At 44.5% G+C, this 22,572-nt stretch overlaps 1 protein-coding gene across 1 annotated transcript; it reads right to left on the bottom strand.

The window, feature by feature from the left end:
• Nucleotides 1-5,264: 5,264 nt before the first annotated feature.
• ezh2 (enhancer of zeste 2 polycomb repressive complex 2 subunit) lies at nt 5,265-21,375 on the bottom strand. The gene is made up of 19 exons (XM_085171889.1): nt 20,940-21,375; nt 16,537-16,660; nt 15,767-15,895; nt 15,559-15,678; nt 15,312-15,432; nt 13,818-13,997; nt 13,541-13,646; nt 11,091-11,254; nt 10,385-10,482; nt 10,059-10,302; nt 8,503-8,669; nt 8,272-8,407; nt 7,786-7,911; nt 7,525-7,703; nt 7,328-7,423; nt 6,895-6,976; nt 6,657-6,737; nt 6,499-6,583; nt 5,265-5,920 (listed from the first exon to the last, which is right to left on the bottom strand). The coding sequence occupies exons 2-19, from the start codon at nt 16,651-16,653 to the stop codon at nt 5,860-5,862; spliced, it is 2,292 nt and encodes a 763-aa protein (XP_085028015.1). The 5' UTR covers nt 16,654-16,660; nt 20,940-21,375; the 3' UTR covers nt 5,265-5,859.
• Nucleotides 21,376-22,572: the final 1,197 nt, after the last annotated feature.

The raw sequence follows: 22,572 nt of genomic DNA, 5'->3' as shown, positions 1-22,572 counted from the left end.
TTTTGATTTAAAAACCTTAATGTCTGTTTTAAATAATAAATTCATAATAAAATACTCTGGCATGATGTAATTATTTAAATTCTTAAAATAAATATTTTTAAAGCTGTTGGATAAAACTGGTTTTAATTCATCACCCCGAGGATCTGCAGGCTGGTGACACACGGGTCTGCAGACGCACATTTACACTCATGTCGGCTGCTGCAGGCTTCAGTTTGAACACTGCTGCCAAACAGGTCGTCTGGAACGAATGTCATTAAATTTAAAACTCTGAGATGATCTGTGTGGTTTCTTGGGAGTGATTTCTATTTAAAACAGAAATGATGCACTCACACATAAAAATGACCTGTCTGCGCTGGAATAAGTAGCATGACTAACATGCATTTTGCACAGATGACTACCCACACCTTAGATTGCATTCAGCACTGACTCGCTGCTCCACCCTGTGGTTCAAAGCGGTATTACACGAGTAACGGTATTAAATGACCATATTTGGATGGAGAGGTTTACACATAGACACAGGTTAATAAAATATTTGCACGTCACTGAAGTTGCAGCACACTTCCTGGAGTCACCCACCAAACTTGAAGCTTCAAACAGGTGAGTTATTAAATAAAGTTGATATAAAGGTGGAGACTTATGGAGCCTCCAAGCGGCCGTTGGAGGAACTGCAGCTCTTAATGTTTTACCTGAACTGTACCTGCGATGAAGGGCTCACACTGAGCGGATGTAGACAACAGAAAGAAAATAGTCCCTGCATGAAAAAAGGCACATGAGTGTTTTTTCGGATATCTTAATGGAATTAGAGGTTCTTGATTTCTTTGAGCACCACAAAGTGTTTTGTTTTTTTTGTCGAAAATGAGGCTGATGTCTCGAACACTGGGCAGCCTGGACGATGTGAGGTGAAACCCAAGACCTCGGATCTGAAGCAGACTTTTACTTTGGGTGGTGGTGACTAAGTAGGAAACAAGTTCCTCTGCTTCATGCAGATTAGAGCTGAGATTCACTACAAAAAGAGGCAAATCTGAAACTGAAATGTTCTCACTGGAGTTTCCACATCTCATTTAAGGAACCTGACAAACTTTATTCCACGCAGAGTTCCTGCAGATCTTTGAATTTATTAAATGCTAACAATCAGTTTATCAGGGATGTCAACAGATAATTAGGTTTATATTTAACAAATGGAGCCCAAGTTACCTATTAACACAGGGGTGGGGAACTCCAGGCCTCAAGGGCCGGTGTCCTGCAGGTTTTAGATCTCACCCTGGGTCAACACACCTGAATCAAGTGTTCATTACCAGGTGTCTGGAGAACTTCAAGAAATGTTGAGGAGATAATTTAAATCACTTTTATCTAAAACCTGCAGGACACCGGCCCCTGAGGCCTGGAGTTCCCCACCCCTGTGTGAAATGTCTGAGTGGATTTGAGTCACAATGTACCTCATTAAGAGCCTGGCTACGTGAGTGAGTGCAGGTGTGGGCTGAATGACTCCAACAGGAAGTCACATGTTTAAAACCCGGAAACCGACCAATCAGAAGCTGGAACTACATGTTAGCGCCAGCGTTGTTTCCTTCTCTCAAACAAGAGTCACAGAACAGAATATTTAAAGGTCATTATCAGACCCATAAACTGACCCAGGGTTCATTCATCTGACAGCCAACACGTTCATACGAACAGCATCTGTCCAATCACAGGGATATTTAAATAAAGATGACGAGTTCTAGGAACGGTGGCACGGTGGTTAGCACCGTTGCCGCACAGCAAGAAGGTCCTGAGTTCAATTCCACCATCAGGACGAGGTCTTTCTGTGTGGAGTTTGCATGTTCTCCCCGTGTTTGTGTGGGTTCCCTCCGGGTACTCCGGCTTCCTCCCACCGTTCAAAGACATGTAGCTTGTGGGGATAGGTTAATTGGATAATCCAAATTGTCACAATGTGAGTGTGAATGGTTGTCTGTCCCTGTGTGTTGGCCCTGCGACAGACTGGCGACCTGTCCAGGGTGTACCCCGCCTCTCGCCCTATGACAGCTGGGATAGGCTCCAGCGCCCCTGAAAAGGAGAAGCGGAAGCGAATGGATGGATGGAGTTCTAGGAAAGTTTTTGTATCTTTATTTTGGGATTATTTCAATATTTCCACCAGCAATAAAACCGAGTCTCATAGATCTGAGAGTGCCGTGTTTCTACTCTCAGGCTGTTCATCAGTGGTTTTACAGGTTTAATGTACACTTGTGTTTCTCTGCACTAAAGAGTATGATCACAGGTTATTCTGACTACATGAAGAAAGAAAAGTGACACTGGGAACAGTTTATAATATTTTAATCTGCAACACTTTGAACAACAAAAATCCCTGTAAACATTACAAAAATCAGCACCTGTGTGATCAGAGGAGAGACGTGGTCCTGTTGACAGGAAGAAGAAAAGAAAATACACCTGCAGCTTTCAGCTCGGGGAGAGCCGAGGAGCACCGCTCCCCAATCTCCTCCGCGTTCAGAGACGCTCCTCAGCCCTCCAGTCACAGCAGCGTTTACACATCTGTTCATTGATTAGAAAGCAGCTGCTACAAACATCTGGATCAGCAGTAAAAGTAAAAAACACAAACGGTTCCTGCACAGATCGATGTGGGAACCGGCAAGCGAAGCACCAGGTTTCAGAGGCCCTGAAGTCTCCCGACGACTGCAGACGATGCTCCGCTCTCTGTGACATTTGTAATAAATTACAGGTGAAGAAAAGGGAGGTGGAAGAGGGGGGAGGCTGGTATTGCTACGAGTTGGTCAGAGTTTGGGGTCTTTCCGAGCACCAGAATTCCCACAAGAGAAGATTCACATTGTGGAGGAAGAGGAGGAGGAATGATCGGGGAGAGTGCAGAGGAAGTTTTTCAAAGTAAAACTCAAAACAAGTCACTGAATTATCTGACGATTTTTTTTAAGCTCGGGTCATTTCAAATTGAAACAGTCCTGAGTCCAGAGTTAGACCCAAGAAAAAATACTGAAATCATCAGCTTTCAGTCATTTTTTTATAATTGTAAATATGAATTTGATCTTTTGTTGCAAGTCAACAAAATCAAACTGAGATGAATTAAACCAGAGATCTCAGACTGTGGCTGAACTCAGCCTCAGCTCGTTAGTGCTGTGATTAAATCCTTAAGTTAAAGGTGGCGTACATAAGATAGAAAACGTAAAAGCTTCAGAGGCAGAGAGGATGCTGGGAAAACTTTGATTAAATGTGCGCAAGTCAAATACAAAAAACAAAAAGACTTGTTTCCTGATTAACAGAGGAACCTCAGCGCGCTGCTGAGGATGCTGGGAAAACCCGACCCGAGTCAAAAAGCACTCGGACATGAAACTGAGGCTCCGCCCAGATTTGAAAGGCTCGCCCGGCGGCTGCCTGGCTGAAGGAAAGCGGGCTGGCTTAGTTTTCACGTAAGCACCTGAAGCAGAGGCGGCGTCACAAAGCAGAGTCACGTCCAGCTGGAGGCGGACGCCGAACCTCGCTTTTCACGTCGCGACGTGTGCGAGTCACGCTGCCAGAGGAATCGCAGACTGACAGATAGTTTGGAGCAAATTCAGCACAAGAAAAACCACAAGAGCGACTCTACGACACGCTGCAGGACATCTTTAGGATGGATCACATCACGAGAGCCTAAACTATCAGTTTCACCTGAACCTTCATCAGTTCATCAGCCTCCTGATGAAGATCTCACCCACGGCCTTGGATTACTTACACTAAAGTAACTAACACACAAACCACTGAACTACAAAGAAATCCTGTTTTTCTCTACAGATCAAACATTAAATATCAGAACTGCCCGTCTTTGTTTTTCTGTACAGTCGTTTCTGAAGGCAGCGCGTAGACGTTCGCTTTAATGTGGAGACACAGAGACGTCGGCGTTACAGACGGCGTCCCATCACTTTTATCGCCGACTGGTTTAGTAAACATGCACATAAACGTCTGAACCTGGAAAAAGTGGAACAATCTGGACTTTAAACGGGTTCGAGGCCCTCGGTCTACAGCGTGACGACGCACCGGTGATCGTGTTCGTTTCGGCGTCCCATCACTTTTATCACCGACTGGTTTAGTAAACATGCACATAAACGTCTGAACCTAGAAAAAGTGGAACAATCTGGACTTTAAACGGGTTCGAGGCCCTCGGTCTACAGCGTGACGACGCACCGGTGATCGTGTTCGTTTCGGCGTCCCATCACTTTTATCACCGACTGGTTTAGTAAACATGCACATAAACGTCTGAACCTAGAAAAAGTGGAACAATCTGGACTTTAAACGGGTTCGAGTCCCTCGGTCTACAGCGTGACGACGCACCGGTGATCGTGTTCGTTTCGGCTCGTTAGTTTTGTTCCTTCGGAAAAATGAACGTGTTAGCACCAGATGGGCCGCTGATGGAGAGCCCGGCTGTGACAGTCAGTGCACCCTCCACAGTGGCTGCTTTGCACGCCACCGCAGCACCAAAGCCACTTCTACTTATGCTCAGAAGTCGCTGCAGTGTGGCGGTTAAGGACACGAGTGAACGATTGTGTCAGTTTTTAATCATCGTGTTGAAAACACATCAGTACTCAGAGGGAGAGGCTGAGGATTCGAGCACATGTCAGAGGTGCGACACCTGCTGTTCAGGAGAATACTGCAGTGGGCGTGGCCAGCAGCTCGGACAGATACCTGCTAATTAATGCCAGGAGCACTAATATCTTCAGTTGAGCCACAGAAAGATGTTTTTAACTGCATTAAAAAAGCTCCAAAATGCACAAACATGATCCAGAGGTCCAGCTCACAAACTTCAATTACAGGCTCACCTGTTAAATAAGCCACACCCCCAAATTCTAACCATAAAGAAAAGGGTGATGTCTGATCTGAGCATTTCCCAACATCAGCCCAGTGAAACCAGTGAGAATGAGTTACAGGCCCCACTCCACACTCACCTGTGTTAAACTTTAACTTTCTGTACTATTTACAGAATAGATGCTAACTGCTAATCTGAGCCTCCGAGCTCGACCTCTGGGCTCCGTCTGTGCTGTTAGCAATTACTAATCGTTAGCCAGCAGCTACCTGTCTGTGGATGCACCTGTACACCTGTGCACCTGCCGCCTGACGACCGACCTAGCAAACCTTAACCTCGTAACTGAAGAGTGAATCCTCTCATCCAAATGTTGTCACTTCTGGCTCAAAAACAAAACAAAACAAATTAAACGGTGACCAAAACGCCAACAGTCGACTTCACTAAAGCCATGTCCATCTTTAACGTACAGCTTCTTTTATTCTTAAAAATATTCCTGTTGTTTATCGACTTTAACGGTCAGAGCTGGTTTCAGTGTGACGCTGCTTCGTGAACGACCTCCAGATTTACAGACAGACAGTGAAGCGGCGCTCTGAGGAGTGACAGGTTCACACGACACACACGCACACACACACAGACACACACGAGGAGTACAAACAGTCTGGTCGGCGGTGTGAAAGTGGCTGGTGGAGGATTTTGGTCCCTGAAGCTTGAACTGAGAGCTTTTAAAAACAGTCGGGCTTTTTTTCTCCTCTCGCTGCAGAACATTTTTACTCAAAGATGAGACAGATAAGAGATATTTATATATTTTTTGTCGGTGCGCTTACAGCAGAGGGAAGATTTATGAATCCAAAGAGGAAGATTTGTCGACAAATCAAAGGATAAAAAACGTGAAGTTTCTCAAAAACTCAAACAACAACAAATATCAGCTTCAAATATCCCCGGTTTTTTTTTCCTGAAGCTTTTGTGGCGTTGTGACGAATCGTCTGAGTCTCCTGAAAGTGAGGGTGTGTTTTTTTTGTTTGTTTGTTTGTTTGTGTGTGTAAGGCCTTTGTGTCACTGAAAAACACAGCAAGTCCCGGTCAGGCGATCTCCATCTCGCGCTCGATCCCGACGTACTTCAGAGCGTCGGCCTGGCTGTACCTGAGGAACAGGAAACAAACCTTTAAAATGTTTTCTGATGCTAATAAGACACAAAGGCAGAAAAACTGACAGTTTTTTAAATAACAATCTTAATATGCACGCACGTTTTCAAAAAAGCCAGACCAAGAAAACTTTTAGGGCTAGAGTTGAAGCAGCTAAACTTCTCATCTGACTCCGCTTTTGACCGAGTGCCATCAACATCCTGACCTCTTGGAGGAGACCCAGAGTCATCACGTGACCCTTAAACAGTTAGACTGGCCTGACCTGGATGACAGAACCTTTGCACACAGACCAAAAGCTGCGTCTGTATGAGAATCAAAACTAAAGAAATCCTCCAATACAAAGTTTCTTTAGTCAGAAAACGTCCTGAAGACATTTAAAGTACAACACGAAGAGCTCTGAGTGTGAGACACTGACTGTAGGTGATGTATGTAGATGAAGGCATGTTCAAAGTACTTTGAAACATTAACCGAGCTGTTCCGCAGCTGGACCTCCATGTGACCCTGATCTGTCATCGTCACTCAGATAAAACCTCAGGAGTCTTTCTCAGTCAGTGATTTGACTTTTTCGTCACTGACCTGTAGTCGAAGAAGAGCTCCTCTCCGGTCTGGATGGCTCTCTTGGCAAAGATCCCGATCCTGTGATCGCCGTTCACCATCATCACTGCAGAGAGGAGAAGCAGTTACCACAGAGAGGCAGGAACCAGCAGGAAGCTCCCGCGACCAGATCTTTCTACCTTTTGCATAGCAGTTCGGGTTCACCGAGTGGTTGGCGAAGCGGATCTTGTTGCCTTTCCTCGTGGCATCAACAACAAAGTCTGGAAGGAAGAGAGCATTTCTGACTTTATCCTCAAAAACAAGAGTGGAAGAATTCATTTATTCAGCAGATCAGACGTGTTTGAGCTGAATGCAGTAAAATAAAGAAAAAAGACCTCAGATGTAACATCAGATATATTTATCCGTGCTGCGTTTTACCGTTGTTCAGGTTGAACAGGAAGCTGCACATGTATTTGTCGTAGACTTTCCCTCTGCGGTCGGCTTCGTCCTGAGAGATGATCTGCAACAGAAAGAAACGCTCAGCTGTGACTCCAGCACGTGCACGCTCCTCTGGGCTCCACACAACGGTGAGCTTGACTGCTTTAGTAAATGAAGTCACCCAAAAACACATCACAATGTTAAAAAAATAAATAAGACAAAACAGGAACTGTTTTCCTCTGGAGACACCAAACCTTCCTTTATGCAGGTAAATGATAAAGCCATGATGTAAATGGCCTCTGGCAGCCCTCTTGCAGTACCGTCACAGCCCACCAGAGGCCACAGTGAGAATCACAGCATCAGATCAAAGATTCTTCAACTTTTAACCAGTTCTAAAAAAGCAGGTTAAACGACCACCATCAATCAGCCGTACCTCTCCACAGTACTCCGAAATGAACTCGTTTTTCTGCACCGGCTCTTTGATGAAGATGCCCCAGCCGGCCACGTCTGACGGAGCGAGCAGGAGGTGCTGAGGGACGGGAACAGATCAGACGGCGCTTTTAGAGCGTTTGATTTCACAATAAAATGTTTTGTTTTTAGTGAACGATGAGTAAAAGCCACACGTGTTACCTTCTTGGCGCCTCTCTGGATGGAGCAGTTCTTGCAGGACACGTTCTTGCTGTCCCAGTGGTCGGCGGCGCCGCAGGTCAGGCAGAGGTCGGGGTCGCACTCCCTCACTGCCAGGTAGCAGGGGCACTGCTTGGTGTTACACTGAGCTTTGCAGCGGCAGCCCGGGAAGCGGTTCTGACCTGCAAACACGGGAAAAACAAACCAGTGAAAACACATTCAAAGAAGCTTGGTTACTTGGTTTTTCAAAATTAAAGTTCTTACACTCCGAGCTGCACTGGCAGAACTTCTCGCAGAAGTTTTGCGCGGTGACGCAGGGACACGAGGAGTCGCAGGGCTGACGGGGGTGGTCACATGGCTGGTAGTTATACACGTGATTGGATGAGCCATCTGTAAGAGGTCAGATGTGGCGTTTAAGAACAGAGCGAGTTGTGTGCTATTGATTTCTCTGAACAGAAAACTCCAGCTGTCTGATTTTCTTTGTGCCACCTCTTTATTTATGAACATCGTAAAACAAAAACAAATATCTCTTAAGATCATTTAATGAATAATTTCTCCTTTTAAAGGAGCAAAAACATGACAAAAAGTAGAGACGAGGAAAATGTTTATGCTTCTGCACAGGTAACATGGCGCCCTCTGCTGACCATTATAAAGAAAGCAGGATTAAAGTACTTCCAGTTTGACTTGATCTCACAGACGTGTCAGCAGATACAAACTATTGTAAACTTTTGTGCTGCTGTGACCTCTGACCTTTCTTCAGCTGGATCTTGCGGCAGTGAGTAGCCCACAGTCTGTGCTTCCTCTTCTTCTTCCTCGGCGGCGTGTCCTCGTCTTCGGCGGGAGCACGAGCAATGATGGCCGACTCCTTGACCCTGAACTCGTAAACCTGCAGGACCCGGTAAAGACGGCGTGTTAGACCGAGTGTCATCGTGAAGACTAGCTGAAACAGACGGCGGCGAGTGCGATGAACCGGCAGCTCACCTGTCTGCAGGTCTTGGTGCCTATGAGCCGCGCGATGGCGCAGTAGTTGTCGTAGTACGTCCCGATGAGGACTCTGAAGAGAGACGCCTCGGCCCCGCTCCACTCCACCGCTTCAGCCTCACTGGACAGCTTCATCTTCACGGGAGTCTGACACCGCGAGTTTCCCTCTGCACACATCAAATCAACACTGAGGACGTTTCCAACGCCGCAGGAAACAAACCTGCATTTTGCCTCAAGGAACCAGGACTAAAGTGAGGAGCTCGACAGGTCATAAACGAGGGTCCTACTTTCAGGGAAGGGTCTAACAGACAGCAGTGGGAAAGGTTTGTGTCATAAAACAAGGAGCGCGATGGTCTCATGGCTGAAACTCAGCTCGCTTACATTTCCTCAGAAGGACAAACATTCCCGAGGAATCTGAGATAAACAGCCGAGGAGTGCAACCGAATTCTGAACAACCAAAAGGAGGAAGTTTGACTGCTGAAGCTGGAATCTTTAGATAAAACCATGAATGGAAACAAAAAGGCTTCTTATTACAAACACTGATGTCACAGTGACTCCTGGTCAAATCGATCTCTTTGAGCCCAAATTTAAATACTTCAAATGTCTCCGTGCACAAATATGATTGAAGTACAAGCGTCACATGACCACGTGTGCCTGCACTGTAGCTTTGCTTGCAAACTAGTTTGTGCAGTGATGACAGGAAGGAAGGAAAAGAGTGAGAGTCTCGTAACGTTGTATAAACTCCAGGCCGTTATTGTCGTCACATCGAGTGTTTGTGACTTTATCTGCAGCAGCTTTGAAGTGCAAACAATCGTCTGTGATCTGTGCTGTCAAACAAACGTCCCACAACAAGGGGGCTGCATGCAGAGGGGAAGACCCAGCTGGTAGCAAGAGCATCGCTGCAGCGTTCAGCCTCTCATCGGTGAACCGCAGGCACGGTGCAGGTTACTGCACGCATGAAGAGATGCTCGACTCAAAGAGCTTCACAGGAGCACGAGATCTCTTCTACAGTCTGGGCTGATCGCAGTTTTAAAATCTTGATGAAGCAGCAATGTTACGGTCAGAAACAGACATTACTCCAGCTGGTGGTTTTTATTTATCCAAAGTCCTAAATTAGCATCAAATGAATGTGCCTGCTGTTTGGGAATCGCCCTGCTCAGAGGAAACTTTAACTTCCCAGGAAAAAGAATTCCTGAGAGATCAAGTTCGAGGTTCTCTGGATGGAGGCTGTCTCTGTGCTCCAGTGTTAAATTCTGCTGCCAATTCCTTCACAGATCTATTAAGGACAATAAGGGACATAAACAGAAGTCTTAATGTCCCATCAGAGCTGTAATTATAACGGCGAGGGAGGAGATGTGATGTCAGCTTTTTAATAGCTTCATGAAAATAAACAGAACTGTTGCTGCGACTAATCTCTGAGGTCATCGCTGCTCTGAACCCTGCGTTTCACAGGCAGAAACGTTCCTGTTAGATCTGATGGACAAACACAGACTCTGTTACGTCTGTAACCCTGTTAACGTTAAACTTCTACCGTCTGTAATCACCGCCGTCTGCACCTGAGCTGCTGGTGGTCTCGTCCTTCTTGTCCTCGTCGTCTTTGTCGTTGTCTCGCTCGTCCTCTTTGCTGCCCTCGCGGTCGCTGTCCGTGTCTTTGGTTTCAGAGGACACCGTGGGGGTGCCGGGCCGGCTGTTACTGTTGCTGTTGGGCAGCCGACCGCGGCGCCGGCCCCCGTTACGCTTGGAGGGCGTCTTTGCCCGCTCGGTTCCCACGCCTGCGGCGTACTCCCTCATCATGCCGTCCTGAGGAAGCAACAGGAAGAGTGTTAAGTTAATATATTTTATAACTTTTCTGTCTCAGTTAAAAAGAAAAGCAGCGACTCGCCTGCACCACGTCCATGTAGCAGTCAACGCCACACGGGGTTTTGTCCACCAGGTTCTCCAAGTTCTTCCGCTTGTACGTGTTGGGAGTTGCATGGAAAGCTAAAAGAGACGAGAGAGAGACGAGGAATTCAACAGCCTCTTAAAACGGTGCCGGAGCCTCATCTGTCAAACGATCAAAGACTCTGACCTCTGAGATTTTATATGATGCAAACACTGCCAACAAAAACAAACTCGGGTTTGTGCCAATATCAAAAACAGCTGCTCGCGTTTCAGCGTCGATCACATGACGTGTCGAGCAGCATTTATAACATCATCAGCACAGAGTCGAGCAGAGTTTTCACTGATGGATGTGATGTTTTATTCTTTACTTTACTGACACGATCAAACTAAAGGAATCATTACAAGTTATTTTATGACTGTCAGATTTTTAATGGAAAGCTTCGGGGCCATTTTTATACCCACGATTCTTAAAACTGGCTGGACTATGAGTTATGTGAGGTTAGAGTCATTAAAACTCCAAAGATAATGTTTGATAACAGAGTGAACTTGTTGGTTTTCAGATGGAAACATATCAGAGAAAGTTTGATTAGAACTGATGGAAGAAGCTGCAGATGTGATAACGTCACTCTGCAGGCTGATGTGACCACTGCAGTGAGTACGTCACACAGTGACAGTTCTGCTGTGAAGTGTATTGATTGTGCACTAACGGTGGAGGAAGCAGTCGTATTTGAAGCATCGTCTGCAGAACAGAGTGTGGAAGGAGTGCAGGCTCTGCTCGCGCTGCACGGAGCGAGCGTTCGGACCGTCGATGTTCGGCGTGCATTCAGGCGGCAGGGCGCCGGGCAGCTGCTGCTCAGTCAGCTCCTTGTACCTGAGAATACAAACACGCACACGAGAGATCAAATTTACCTCAAGTCAGATGAACGCAGTGAGACAAACACGCGTCGCTGATTCATCAGGTTAAAACATCTCATCAGTTTGTTACTGTAAAGCTGCTCTGTGCTGTGACACTGTCTCACAACACAGACCTGAACGTAAACAGGAAACACCTGGTGTTGTGTAACAATGGATTTAAGAGTCACACAAGAACTAAAGTCTGTCAGGTTAAAGATATACCAAAAACCAAAACAGCAGATTTAAACTCTCCACCCGTCTCCTCCTATAACGTTTAACATGATCTTAATATTAAGTTTATTAAAGTCCTCCACAGCTCTGCAGACACACTGATGAATGCAGTACAGTGCACACACACACGCAGACGCGCACACACACACATGTAGACGCGCACACACACACACACGTAGACGTGCACACACACACAGACGCACACACACACGCTTTGTGAGATTTGCTGTCACAACAACAGAGGAGCTGTGAGTCAAAGTTCAGCCACTAAATATTCTGCTTTAGCACCAAGTGGGTCAAAACAAAAGAAACTGACTCCAGTCTGCACTGATGCTACAGCTAACACGTGCATGAGGTTTAAATGTTTCTGAAAAATGATTTTATATTTATGAACTGATCCAAGTTAACGTGATGTGTTTAACCCTTTATGGCCGCTCATTTTGTGCGACTCTTTAAAGCGGTAGAAGTGCAGCCACGTAAGCTAGCACAATGATGGTTTTGCATATGAAACCGGAGGAGTTGTACTTACATCTTAAACCATCCGCTTGTCCTAAGTCACGGTTTCCTTCCACATATAACTTTGCAAAAACTGCATAAAAAGCGCTTGCAGCAACAAAAACATAATATTCCAGAAACACGCTTTGCCGATCTGATCAGCTGTTAATAGCACTTCCTACACTGGAACAGACGTCAGCACGAACTATCTGATGTCCGCCATTACCTGCCAAAACCAGAAGTGACATCATATTTTGTGGGAAACGTAGTTTTCCCCCTTCAGAGCCTTATAAGCCTATACTGGTGATTTTCTGTGTAGTTTCTGGGATGATTATAACGCCAAAGAGTTCTGGAAATAGTTTATTTTGATGCACTTTTGTACAATCTTTTTGCATTGCAAAATTTTCTCCAACAAGAAATATGTGTTAAAAAAAGTAAAAATGATTTTCAAATTTTTTGTAGTCCATTGCACTTTTTGGCTATTTTTGTAGTTGCTATGGACTTAGTGCAATCATATTATTAAAATCTGGTTATAATGGTTGCACTGAGGTATAGCAACTTGAACTACTCCCAAAAATGGCACTACAGCATGTAAAATATAATATAAGCTCTGGCAGAATTGGTTCTGTGGTAAGTCTTGAAGTATTAAATTGAAATTAAGTCAAATCTTGAGTTTAGTATTTTACAATTACTTTAAAGTACATATAAGACCAACTGCTGCTCTTATATTTTGCATATATTTTATATATATTGTAATCAACATTTTAAAGACTTAAGAACAGGTTAAAGTTTTTATAATTAAAAGTCTGTTTGCTCGCATGAACAGTAAATAAACAACAATCAAGTAAAAAATAGAAAATATGGAACAGACCATCAGCTAAACAGTTATTTTAAATACAGGATCATCCTGAACAACATCAGTGTTACTGATAATTATCTTTTTAAAGCAGCTCATTGTCTGTGTGTGTATTTACAGAATGAATCAGTGGTCCTGAAAGACTTCCATGACAAACAGTCTAAAATCAGATCTGTCCTGATGTTTCCTCGTACAGAAAACGTGCATCGCCCTTAATGATGCACGCCATCATCAGTTTGTCTCAACATTAGCACTCTGTGTGTGTGTGTGTCCTCTTTAGCTCACACATGAGACAGCCGTGGCTGTAGGAAGCACACATCTGACGTTCTGGCAAAATTAACAACCACATGACAACATCACGCCTGAGTCCATCTGAGCAATGACTGGATTCATCTTCTCCAGTGACGCAACATGCAGCAATCTCAGCACGAACTGGACTTTGAGTTCCAAACAGTGAGATCACCTGCTGTCAACACGCCCTTTAAAGTCATCGCCTCGTCTCATTCGACCAAAGCGCCAAAACAGATTCTTGAAATCTCTCGAGAGGAGATCAACTTGAAACCAGGTGCTTTTTATGTTTATGGATAAATTCTTTGACCTTCTTTCGTTACACATATCAGAATGAGCTCCTCTGTTATCGTCACAGCACCGACTCACTCGCACACAAACAAACCCACTGACTTTTCTTTGAGCTCCTCGGGGGAGCCCTTGTCGGGGAACATGGAGGAGATGGCCTCAAAGATCTTGTCAGAGGGAAACTTCTTGCTGGTGTCATTGTTGGTTCGGCCTGGAGACGACACACACACGCTTTCCATCAGGACACAAAACTGTCAGTGTGAGCTGGACCAGAGTGTAGTTCCCCCTGAATGCTCCCCCCTCACAGCAGCTCAGCACAAACACCTTCATTGGTTGTTACACGTTTCTAACTGCAGTACAGCTCCAACACCTCAGGACTTACTCTCACTGTTAACAAGCCCGTCCTTGCGGGGGTCCTCTGGGTGCTCTTTGCCATCACACATGTCCATCTTGTCCACTTTAAAGTCCTGCTCTTCCTCCTCCTCATCATCCTCGTTGTCACTGTACTGTGCCAGAGCGTTGACCAGCTCGACGAAGATCTCGTCGTTGATGAAGCCACACTCTGCAAAACACAACACAGGACAGATAGTTTTACAGAGAGCAGAGGAGCCGTTTCTCTTTCTGCTGAGACGACGTAGAACAAACAAACATACAAAGCAAATATTCATCGCACTGTTTGTCTGATGAGACACCACACAGACCAACCACACGAGCACGTTCACATTCCTGGTTTTGCGGTTTCTCGTTGAGGGAGGACAGCAAACAGCTGTGCTGCATCAGCTCTCACATTACAAACTGCTGTGCAGAGTTTTGATAAAACTTTTAACCTCTGATAGTTTTTTCTATCCCAAATACTCAGAAATCTCTCTTTCAGAAACTTTGGAGCACGCCCACACAGGAGCCTGAGTTTGACAAGAAGCCATGCAAGCACCGAGCAGCACAGGACTTTCAGCTGCGCTGCTACAACGATCTGTCACATTAAGTGATACTCAATCGTAATGGGAAACACCCAAAACTGATTACAGAAGGTAATTGCGGAAAAAGTTAATTACTAGACTTCCTGAATTCAGTTTTGTTCCTAATGGAAAACTCTGACCAGCACATTTGTTTCGAGTCTGAAGCCGAAGTGAAATGTTGATTCCAAAACAAACAGCAAAACAACTTTGTTCCTCAGAGCAGTGGTGCTGTGACTGCACAAAATATTCATTTTCTGCACCAATGCTTGGTAGCAACTCATTTTCATAGGGAAGTGAGTGCATACGAAAAGGAAGGAAAAGAAAATCCATCGTCTGTGCACAAAGTTAACACACCACAGCTAACAGATGGTACAGATGACCGACTACCTGAAGAAATAAATTATTGCCAGAAAAATCCATCGTATGGTTCCAGCAGGTTGAGCTCTCAGGAAAAAGGTGGCTAATGCTAACAAGGCTCCAGAAGCCAAACATCCACCCTGACAGACACTTTGCATGGTTCAACAAAATGACCCATATGTTTATAGAAGCAGCTTAATGCTAACAGAGAGGAGACACACCAACATTTCAAATGGTTTTTCCTGTTGCCGTGCTGGGTCTAGATCCTGCAAATGAGCTGTTAAAAAATGCAATCACAACAAAAAACTATGAAAAGTTAGAGGCTCCTGTGTTCATGTACGACTCGAAATTATTGTCTTGTTCTTGTTCTGACAAACTGAACAGTCGTTTTTAAACCATTTTTCTGCTCTTTACATTAAGATCCACAAACAAAGCGCTTTGATCCATCAACAGTCACATTTCAGTAACTGTTTCTGCTGCCTTCAGACTGATTATCTGATGCAGTTTCATTAATTACGACTTTGGCTCTCAAACCATTTGCTCCTGTGCCCACTGACCCTCACCTCTGTCTCCGTGGACTTTGCCGTCATAGTTCTTGATGAGCTCTTCGATGAAAGTCCCGTCCTGGTCGAGGATCTCGTCTCCCATGTAGGGAATGTTATGGAGCACCGTCTCATCCTCCACCTGCAGGAGGAAACCCAGAACAAACGTCACACACACAGCTTCTCAGCCACCTGTGACTGTAGCATACTGCACTGAATCGCAGCCTCAGCTGTTTACAAAGTGCAGCTTTTAAAGCTTTCTACGCACCATGAAGTTTTGCTGTAGCGGCGACCAGGAGTACATGACCGGGACCGAGGCCACGGCGTTCAGAGTCTTCAGGGGGATGACCTGTCGAGGGAACTCGGAGAAGCCGCTCTCCACGGTGCACTGCGCAGGAAGCGTGCGTTACAGTCAGGACACCTCCCTCTGAGCCTTTAGAGTATTTTTATTTTTGATACCAGTATCGACCGCTCACCTCTCGAGTCCCTCGTAAGGAGCTGACCGACGTCATGATGTGAACGGGCTGGATTCGCTGGGTTTTCCACTCCTGGTTCAAAATGTCAGTTCGCTCCATGATTTTCTGACGGTTGCTGTTGAACATGCTCTGTGACAGTTAAAAGAAAGTTATATCAGTGCACAGAACAAAACACAGGGCCAGCTTCACCCTCAGTGTTACCACCCGCAGAGATCGTACCTGTGCAGGTGAGTCAGGTGACCATTTTAGCAAATAAACAGCACGTACTGAAGCCTTTATACGGACCTTTAGTCATGTAAACTTTAATTTGGATCAGCTTTAATTTTAATTTCTGACGGAAAAAGGTTAAAGGAGCCATAACGTCACTAACGAGACCTAAATCTGTGAGAAACTGCTGCTGTGAAAACAGCTGAAAACGTTACGTAGTGAGACAGTCATCCATCAGACTCCTGATAACCATCTCTTCTCCATTTTAACACCATTTATAGGACAACTCTCAGAGAGCTAATCAGAGTTTACAGCCCCGGCTGGTCTAATCAGTCAAAGCAATCACCGGCCCAAACACCGTGGGACACTTCCTGTTTCCACTTTCATGATTAAAAACTTTGGGCGAATAAATAAATCTGTTCTTTACCCCAAAACGGCAAAACAACCTCAGCTAGTGCTCTTAAAAATAAAAACTATAGTCAAACAAACAGATTCAACTTCTCTTAATAACTGCAGCATGAATGCTGCTGTGTGTGTGTCTGTGTGTGAGTGCGTAAACAAACCTTGACCTCGTCGGCCCGTCTGAAGCGTTTCAGCTGCCGAAGCCTCATGTACTCAGACTTCACCCTCCTCTTCCAGCAGGCGGGGCCTTTCTCCGAACGCTTCCCAGTCAGCACCATGATTCACCTGCAGCCAGACAGGAAGATATTATGGATCCTGTACACGACACCTTCATGTTTAACATTTTCACACTTTTCTTGACTGGACTGTAGGGCCAAAACACTTTATCTATATAATTTAATAATTTAGGAATAAAATGTTCCTCTTGGCACAACCCAAACTTGGATCCGGTGCCCCAGACATGCAAACCAAACATACATTTCTTAAGATAATAAACTTCACCTCAAGTCCAACAATCAGAGCCAACCTCTGATTTCCTTTCTTTCAACAGCTGATGTAAAGATGATATGCTGCAAATCAAACGTCTGAAACCTCGCTGCCAGCATTCAAATCCCTTCTGTTCAATCTCACGTTACCATTCAAGTTGCAACCCCGGAGAGATTCGAGCACAGGTGGATTACTTCCTCGCACCTCCTCTGCCAAGTCCTCGTTCTCATCCTTTCTTTTAATGACTGCGTGTGAATGACAGCAGTCGTCTGTCGATCCATCTGCTGCCCGGCAGTCAGTCAGTAAGCGCGAGTCTCTGACTCAACCCTCACACTTTAGATTAGACGTGACAGACGGCCGTCATGGAGACGTGGCTGACTGAACCGGCCTGACACATTTCACAGCACAGAAAATAAAGAGAGATACACTGAAGACCCTTTGGACAAGTTAAATGTGCTCATACAGTAAACTCACTGCTGTGTCTTATTAGTATTAGACAGATTATTAGGCACCGTCTCAGTAATGCATATAATCAGTGACTCCCTAAAACAGGCGATTATAACCTTATTTAAGGGTTGGATTTGCGCACAAAATGGAGCAAGACTATCACTGAGTCAATTTAATCCCGTACAGATTAGGGTTGGGTGATTGGACGAATATATGGACCATTGACGATAGGCTCAGCCTCAGTGGGCCACTTATTTATTTATTTGCCCATGAGTAAGTTTGCTAATAATGATGGAGCTAATAGAAGCAGTCGACAGCAAAAAGTGAATAAATAATAGCGCCGTTTTAACAGCACCCTCTTTCATCTGCGAGCAAATTCCCCCACCTCAGAGTGCGCCCAAATGCTTCTTGATGGAGCTGCAGAAGCTGGTGATAGCCTAGCATAGTCAGCCGGATGGTGGACACGTACATGCTCATGCAAGTTAGTTGTGTTTGAGTACTTTGCTCACACTGTACATCTGCAGCACACTGCTTTGGTTACATCCTTATGTTCACCTCTTTCATCTGGTTTAAAGCCAAAGAAATCCCAGAATGGTGACTTTATATTTTTTTGTGCTGTCAGCGCTAACACACCGTCATCATGACTAACGCGCTTAACAATTAACCCATCTGGATCCCAGACTGAGTCAAAATCCCTGAAATGTCCCCGTCAACGCATTTCGGCAGTTTGTCCCAATTTTGTTCATTCTGCGCTCCAGATGTGTTGAGAGTGTAAACAATTTTAATCGTGATGACCGCGTTCAAACCGTGTTAACGCTGACAGCATTGTTTTGGGAAACTAGTTTGTCCACGTTTGGACTTATTCTGTGATGTAAACGCACAAATCAGTTCGTGCATGATTACATTGAAAAAGTGTGCGCATGCGCAAATATATCGCCCATCAGTGATTGTTGGACCGACGATTGGAAAATTGTTACATATCGCCCAACCTTAGTACGAATATCCCGGGATTGGTAAACTGTGCTTGGTTTTCCTGTACAGATGTGAGGGGAAAAAAATCACCAATAATGCTATAAAACTATTTTCTAATCAGCCTGTAAATGTCTGAGAATTGAGGAGAGCAGCTGCTGGAGTTTCTGGAGAGGAATGTTTTCCCATTCCTGTCAAAGGATTCTAGCTGCTCAACAGGTCTGGATGGTCTTTGTTGTGTTGTTTGGTTCATTATCCTCCAAACGTTGAGCATGAATTATGGTGAGAAAGGTCTGGACTGCAGGCAGGCCACTTCAGCACCGGACTCAGCGTTCATATTTCTAGTTTCATAGGCACGAGTGGACCCCCACATCATCATGGAAGCAGACTTTGAACTGATGACAAACCGAATGCTTCCTCTCTTTTTTTGTTCCAGAGAATGTGAACTCTGTGTTTTACAAAAATAATTTCAAATGATACAATCTTATAAACTGACCTCAGAACAGAAAAAGTAACTGCCCCCCTTGTCAGTCATGAGCCAACTGGGAATAATCACATTTCTTGGAAAGTCCCAATCAATTTCACTAGCCACACCCAAACCTGAGTCAAGAAATCACTTAAACAGAACCTGTTTGTCAAAGTGAAGGAGGCTAAAGATCTCCAAAAGCAACACATCACGCTACAGTTTAAAGACACAACTGCAAAACAAAGTCACAGACATCTACCAGTCTGGAAAAGAATACAAATTTCTAATGCTTTGGGACTCACGAGAACAGTAAGAGACATTACCCACAAATGGCGAAAACTTGGAACAGCAGTGAACTTTCCCAGGAGTGCATGGCCTACCAAAATTACTTGGCAGCTCATCCAGGTTGTCACAGGAAAAAAACAAAACAAAACAAAACAGAACAACATCTAAAGAACGGCAGGCCTCACTTGTCTCTGGTGAGCTCAGAATATTCTGGACTGATGAGACAAAAGCAGAACTTTGATTCCCGTTACATCTGTCATCAAACTAACAGCACATCATCAAAAGAATATCTTATCAATATTCAAACAAGGTGGCAGTATTAATGATGGTCTGGGGCTGCTTTAGGACCTGGACAACTTGCCATAATTAATGGTACCATAAATTCTGCTCTCTATCAGAAAATCCTGGAGGAGAAGGACACTTAGTTTATGCAGCAGAACAATGATCCAACACACCAGCAAGTCCACCTCTGCGTTCTCTCCTGTGCCCCGTTGCTTTGGAACAATCTTCCTCTTCACATTAGAGAGGCTACATCAGTGCCAGGTTTTAAGTCCAGATTGAAGACCTATTTTTATTCTCTGGCTTTTAACTCTGTGGGTGACTGACACTTTTATTCATTTTATTGTCTTGCCAAGTTTCTATATTATTATTATTTATTGTTGTATTGTTCAGCACTTTGGTGTTTTTAAAGTGCTATATAAATTAATGATGATGATCATGAATGGTTAAAAAAAACCCAAAATACATGTTTTGGAGCGGCCTAGTCACAGTCCTGACTTAAATCAGACTTAAATAAATCACTGCAAACATGTGACCTTCAAGAGTTGCAGATCAAGTTTTTAGGTTTAGTGGGCAATTACTTTTTTTCACAAGGGAGCAGCTTGGTTTGTATAGATTTATTTCTATTAATAAATTAAATCATTATTATTATTATTATTGTTCATTTACAAAATGCATTTTCTATTTACTCAGGTTATCTTTTGTCTAACAATAAAAATGTATTGACGATCTGAAATAAGTAACTGTGACAAATGGAAAAAAATAAGAAATTGTGAAAGGGGGAGTTAATTTATCACAGTTCTGTATATCATTATTTTATGTACAGTCTGTGGATGAACAGCAGCCACTGTCACCTATAAATAAACAGCACAATAACCCCACCATCTTACCAAGCTTGTCTCCCCTCACAAACCCAGCACAGGTCGGGCTCTATCCAAAACCTGCCACATGACTCTCAAGATGACTTTTGACTAACAGGTGAAACTCAAGCTTCCTGTCATGTGTCAGCGGCACAAACTTCTATTCTTTTTGGTCTAGGCGATGTTATGAGTTTTATGGTGAGGGAAGTGGTTGAATATCGCCCCCGCAAGGCTTCTAGGCAAACAAGAGGGAAGCTTTTTTACTTTTATCAACGTGACAATCTCCTAACTTAAGGTGACACTTACTTTTACCACCACCTTTAGCCCCAGTTTCACAATAAAACCCTCAAAAGCTTGAACAAAAAACGAAAGAAAATTAAATGAGAGGTACTAAAAATTATACATCAAAGAACTGTACCAGCCTTTTTCTGTGAGCTAGCTTCGAGCTAACGATAGCTTGCGGATGTCGTGCCAAGTTTGGCTCCCCTCAAAATGTGCTTCCCCTTAGCCCAGAAACAGGCTCACAAAGGTCCCAAAACACGAGTGGACGGTGGATCCATCGGAATGATTACCCTCCTCCGAGTGATTTAAAAAAAGACGGCTTCTTTATAAGCTAGTCAATATTTACGGGGATACAAGAATTGGCACGGTACCCCGGCGAGCTAGCTAACAGTTGGCGAGTTAACAAAGATTGAGGCGCCCAAGAGCACAAAGAGCAGCCCACAACAAAAGCCCCGTGAACACAGCCACGGACACTGACAGCTTCTCTCACCTCCACCCGAGCCTCTGGCCTCATCCAACGGAGCGATCCGGATCGATGCGACAAACACGGGCAAAGTCGTCCTTTGTGCTGCAGATTAGCTCGCTCCGTGTTACGGCTAGCTGTAACGTTAGCTCGGTGGCTAGCTAGCAGTTTAACTCAGGAGGAGGGAGCGACCGAGCTCGCGCAACACCCGGCTTCACGCACCCAGAGCCGGTAAATGAAATAACTCACACCGGCTCCTTCGCTCCAAGGCTGGTTAGGACACAGAAACTGTGCGTCTATGAGGGACAGTCGCACCGTTTGGTGTCAGCCTGCTTGTAAAAAGTTATTTGGATTTCAATGTTTCCGCCTAGGCAACAGCGACTCTGTTCAAACTGCTCCTCCGCCTCACCGCCCACTACGGCTGCGGCGGATTCAAGAGGCGCCAAACGTCTAGGCCAATCACAGAACCCGATGTTAGGGTTTCCTCAGTGAGTCCTCCGCGATAGGTCGAATGATATAAAAGTGTAGCCAATGAAATTTGGAGCTGAGCTGGGGGCCCTGTGGCGGGGACATGTGGACAGCTTCTCTTTGTTCTCTCTTGTCAACGGAAGAAAAAACAAAATATGCAAATACACAATTTGACAGTTAAGTTAATAATATTTATGCATGACGTTTGAAATCAAAGCGGTGTCTCTGACGCCTGACAGCTGTCACAGCCGTGGGGCTAAACTAAAACACTTATATAAAAAAGGTTAACGACGGATTTAAGGGCAGCGGAGAGGCGACAGACAGCGCGTCGTCTCGTGCAGAACATCTCAGGTTTCAGCAGGTGTGTGAGCGTCTCAGTGTGTTCAGAACAAGGAAACATGACGGCTGAACGGGTTTATTGAATGAATGAGAGACTCCAGTGCCACAGCCAGCAAGGGCAAGGGTCTCCAAGTTTATTTAACCACGCCCCTCCGTCCAGCGATTGGATGACGCTTCGAAAACGTCCGCATGATGCATTCACTGCCAGCGGAAACAGAAAACACAGCCGACAGATTAAAAGCGTCATTAAAAAACAATTATGTATCATTTAAAATCTTTAAGAGTAGTACAAAAAAATAAAATGTATATAAAATGTATAAGAATGTTTTAATGCATTGATTTTTAAATACGTTATACATTACTTTTAATAATAATAGGGAGGGAGATGAAGAAAACAGACTGGAATACTAATAGGTTACATGACCTGGTAAACATAGAGTGGATGAAGAGTGCAAAGGTCGTCCAGATGACATACCTGATGGAAATGTGTAGGAGAGAGGGTGGTGGACTTTTTTTTTTTAACTAGATGGTTTAACACAATCCTGGAGAGAATGAGGGGATACCTGAGGCATGGAGAAAAATGTACTTGTATTGTTTTTTAAGAAGAAAGTTGATGTGCAGAGCTGTAGCAACCACAAAGGGATAATGTTGTTGAGCCATACCATGAAAAAATGGAACGTTGATGATGCTAGAATAAGAAGACAGGTGGTGATCAATGAGCATGACTTCCTGCTGAGAAAGAGCGCTACAGATGTGATGTTTGCTTTGAGAGTGATGGAGAAGTATAGAGAAGGAAGGGAGGAAGAGAGGAAATGTGATGGTGTGTGCTGAAGTCAGGAGTGGCAGAGAAGTA

The sequence above is a fragment of the Neolamprologus multifasciatus genome, chromosome 9 (assembly GCF_963576455.1).
Source record: "Neolamprologus multifasciatus chromosome 9, fNeoMul1.2, whole genome shotgun sequence".
In the NCBI taxonomy this organism is placed as follows: domain Eukaryota; kingdom Metazoa; phylum Chordata; class Actinopteri; order Cichliformes; family Cichlidae; genus Neolamprologus; species Neolamprologus multifasciatus.
This window is presented reverse-complemented; position numbering and strand designations above follow the sequence as displayed.

Bases quoted from the DNA above. Each gene is read 5' to 3' on its own strand.
- ezh2 (XM_085171889.1), bottom strand. From the start codon at position 16,653: ATGGTGCTGACTGGGAAGCGTTCGGAGAAAGGCCCCGCCTGCTGGAAG. The intron at 15,896-16,536 runs GTTTGTTTACGC...TAACTGTCACAG, and splicing joins GACGGGCCGACGAGGTCAAG to AGCATGTTCAACAGCAACCG. The intron at 13,998-15,311 runs GTGAGGGTCAGT...TGTGTTTTGCAG, and splicing joins CAAAGTCCACGGAGACAGAG to AGTGTGGCTTCATCAACGAC.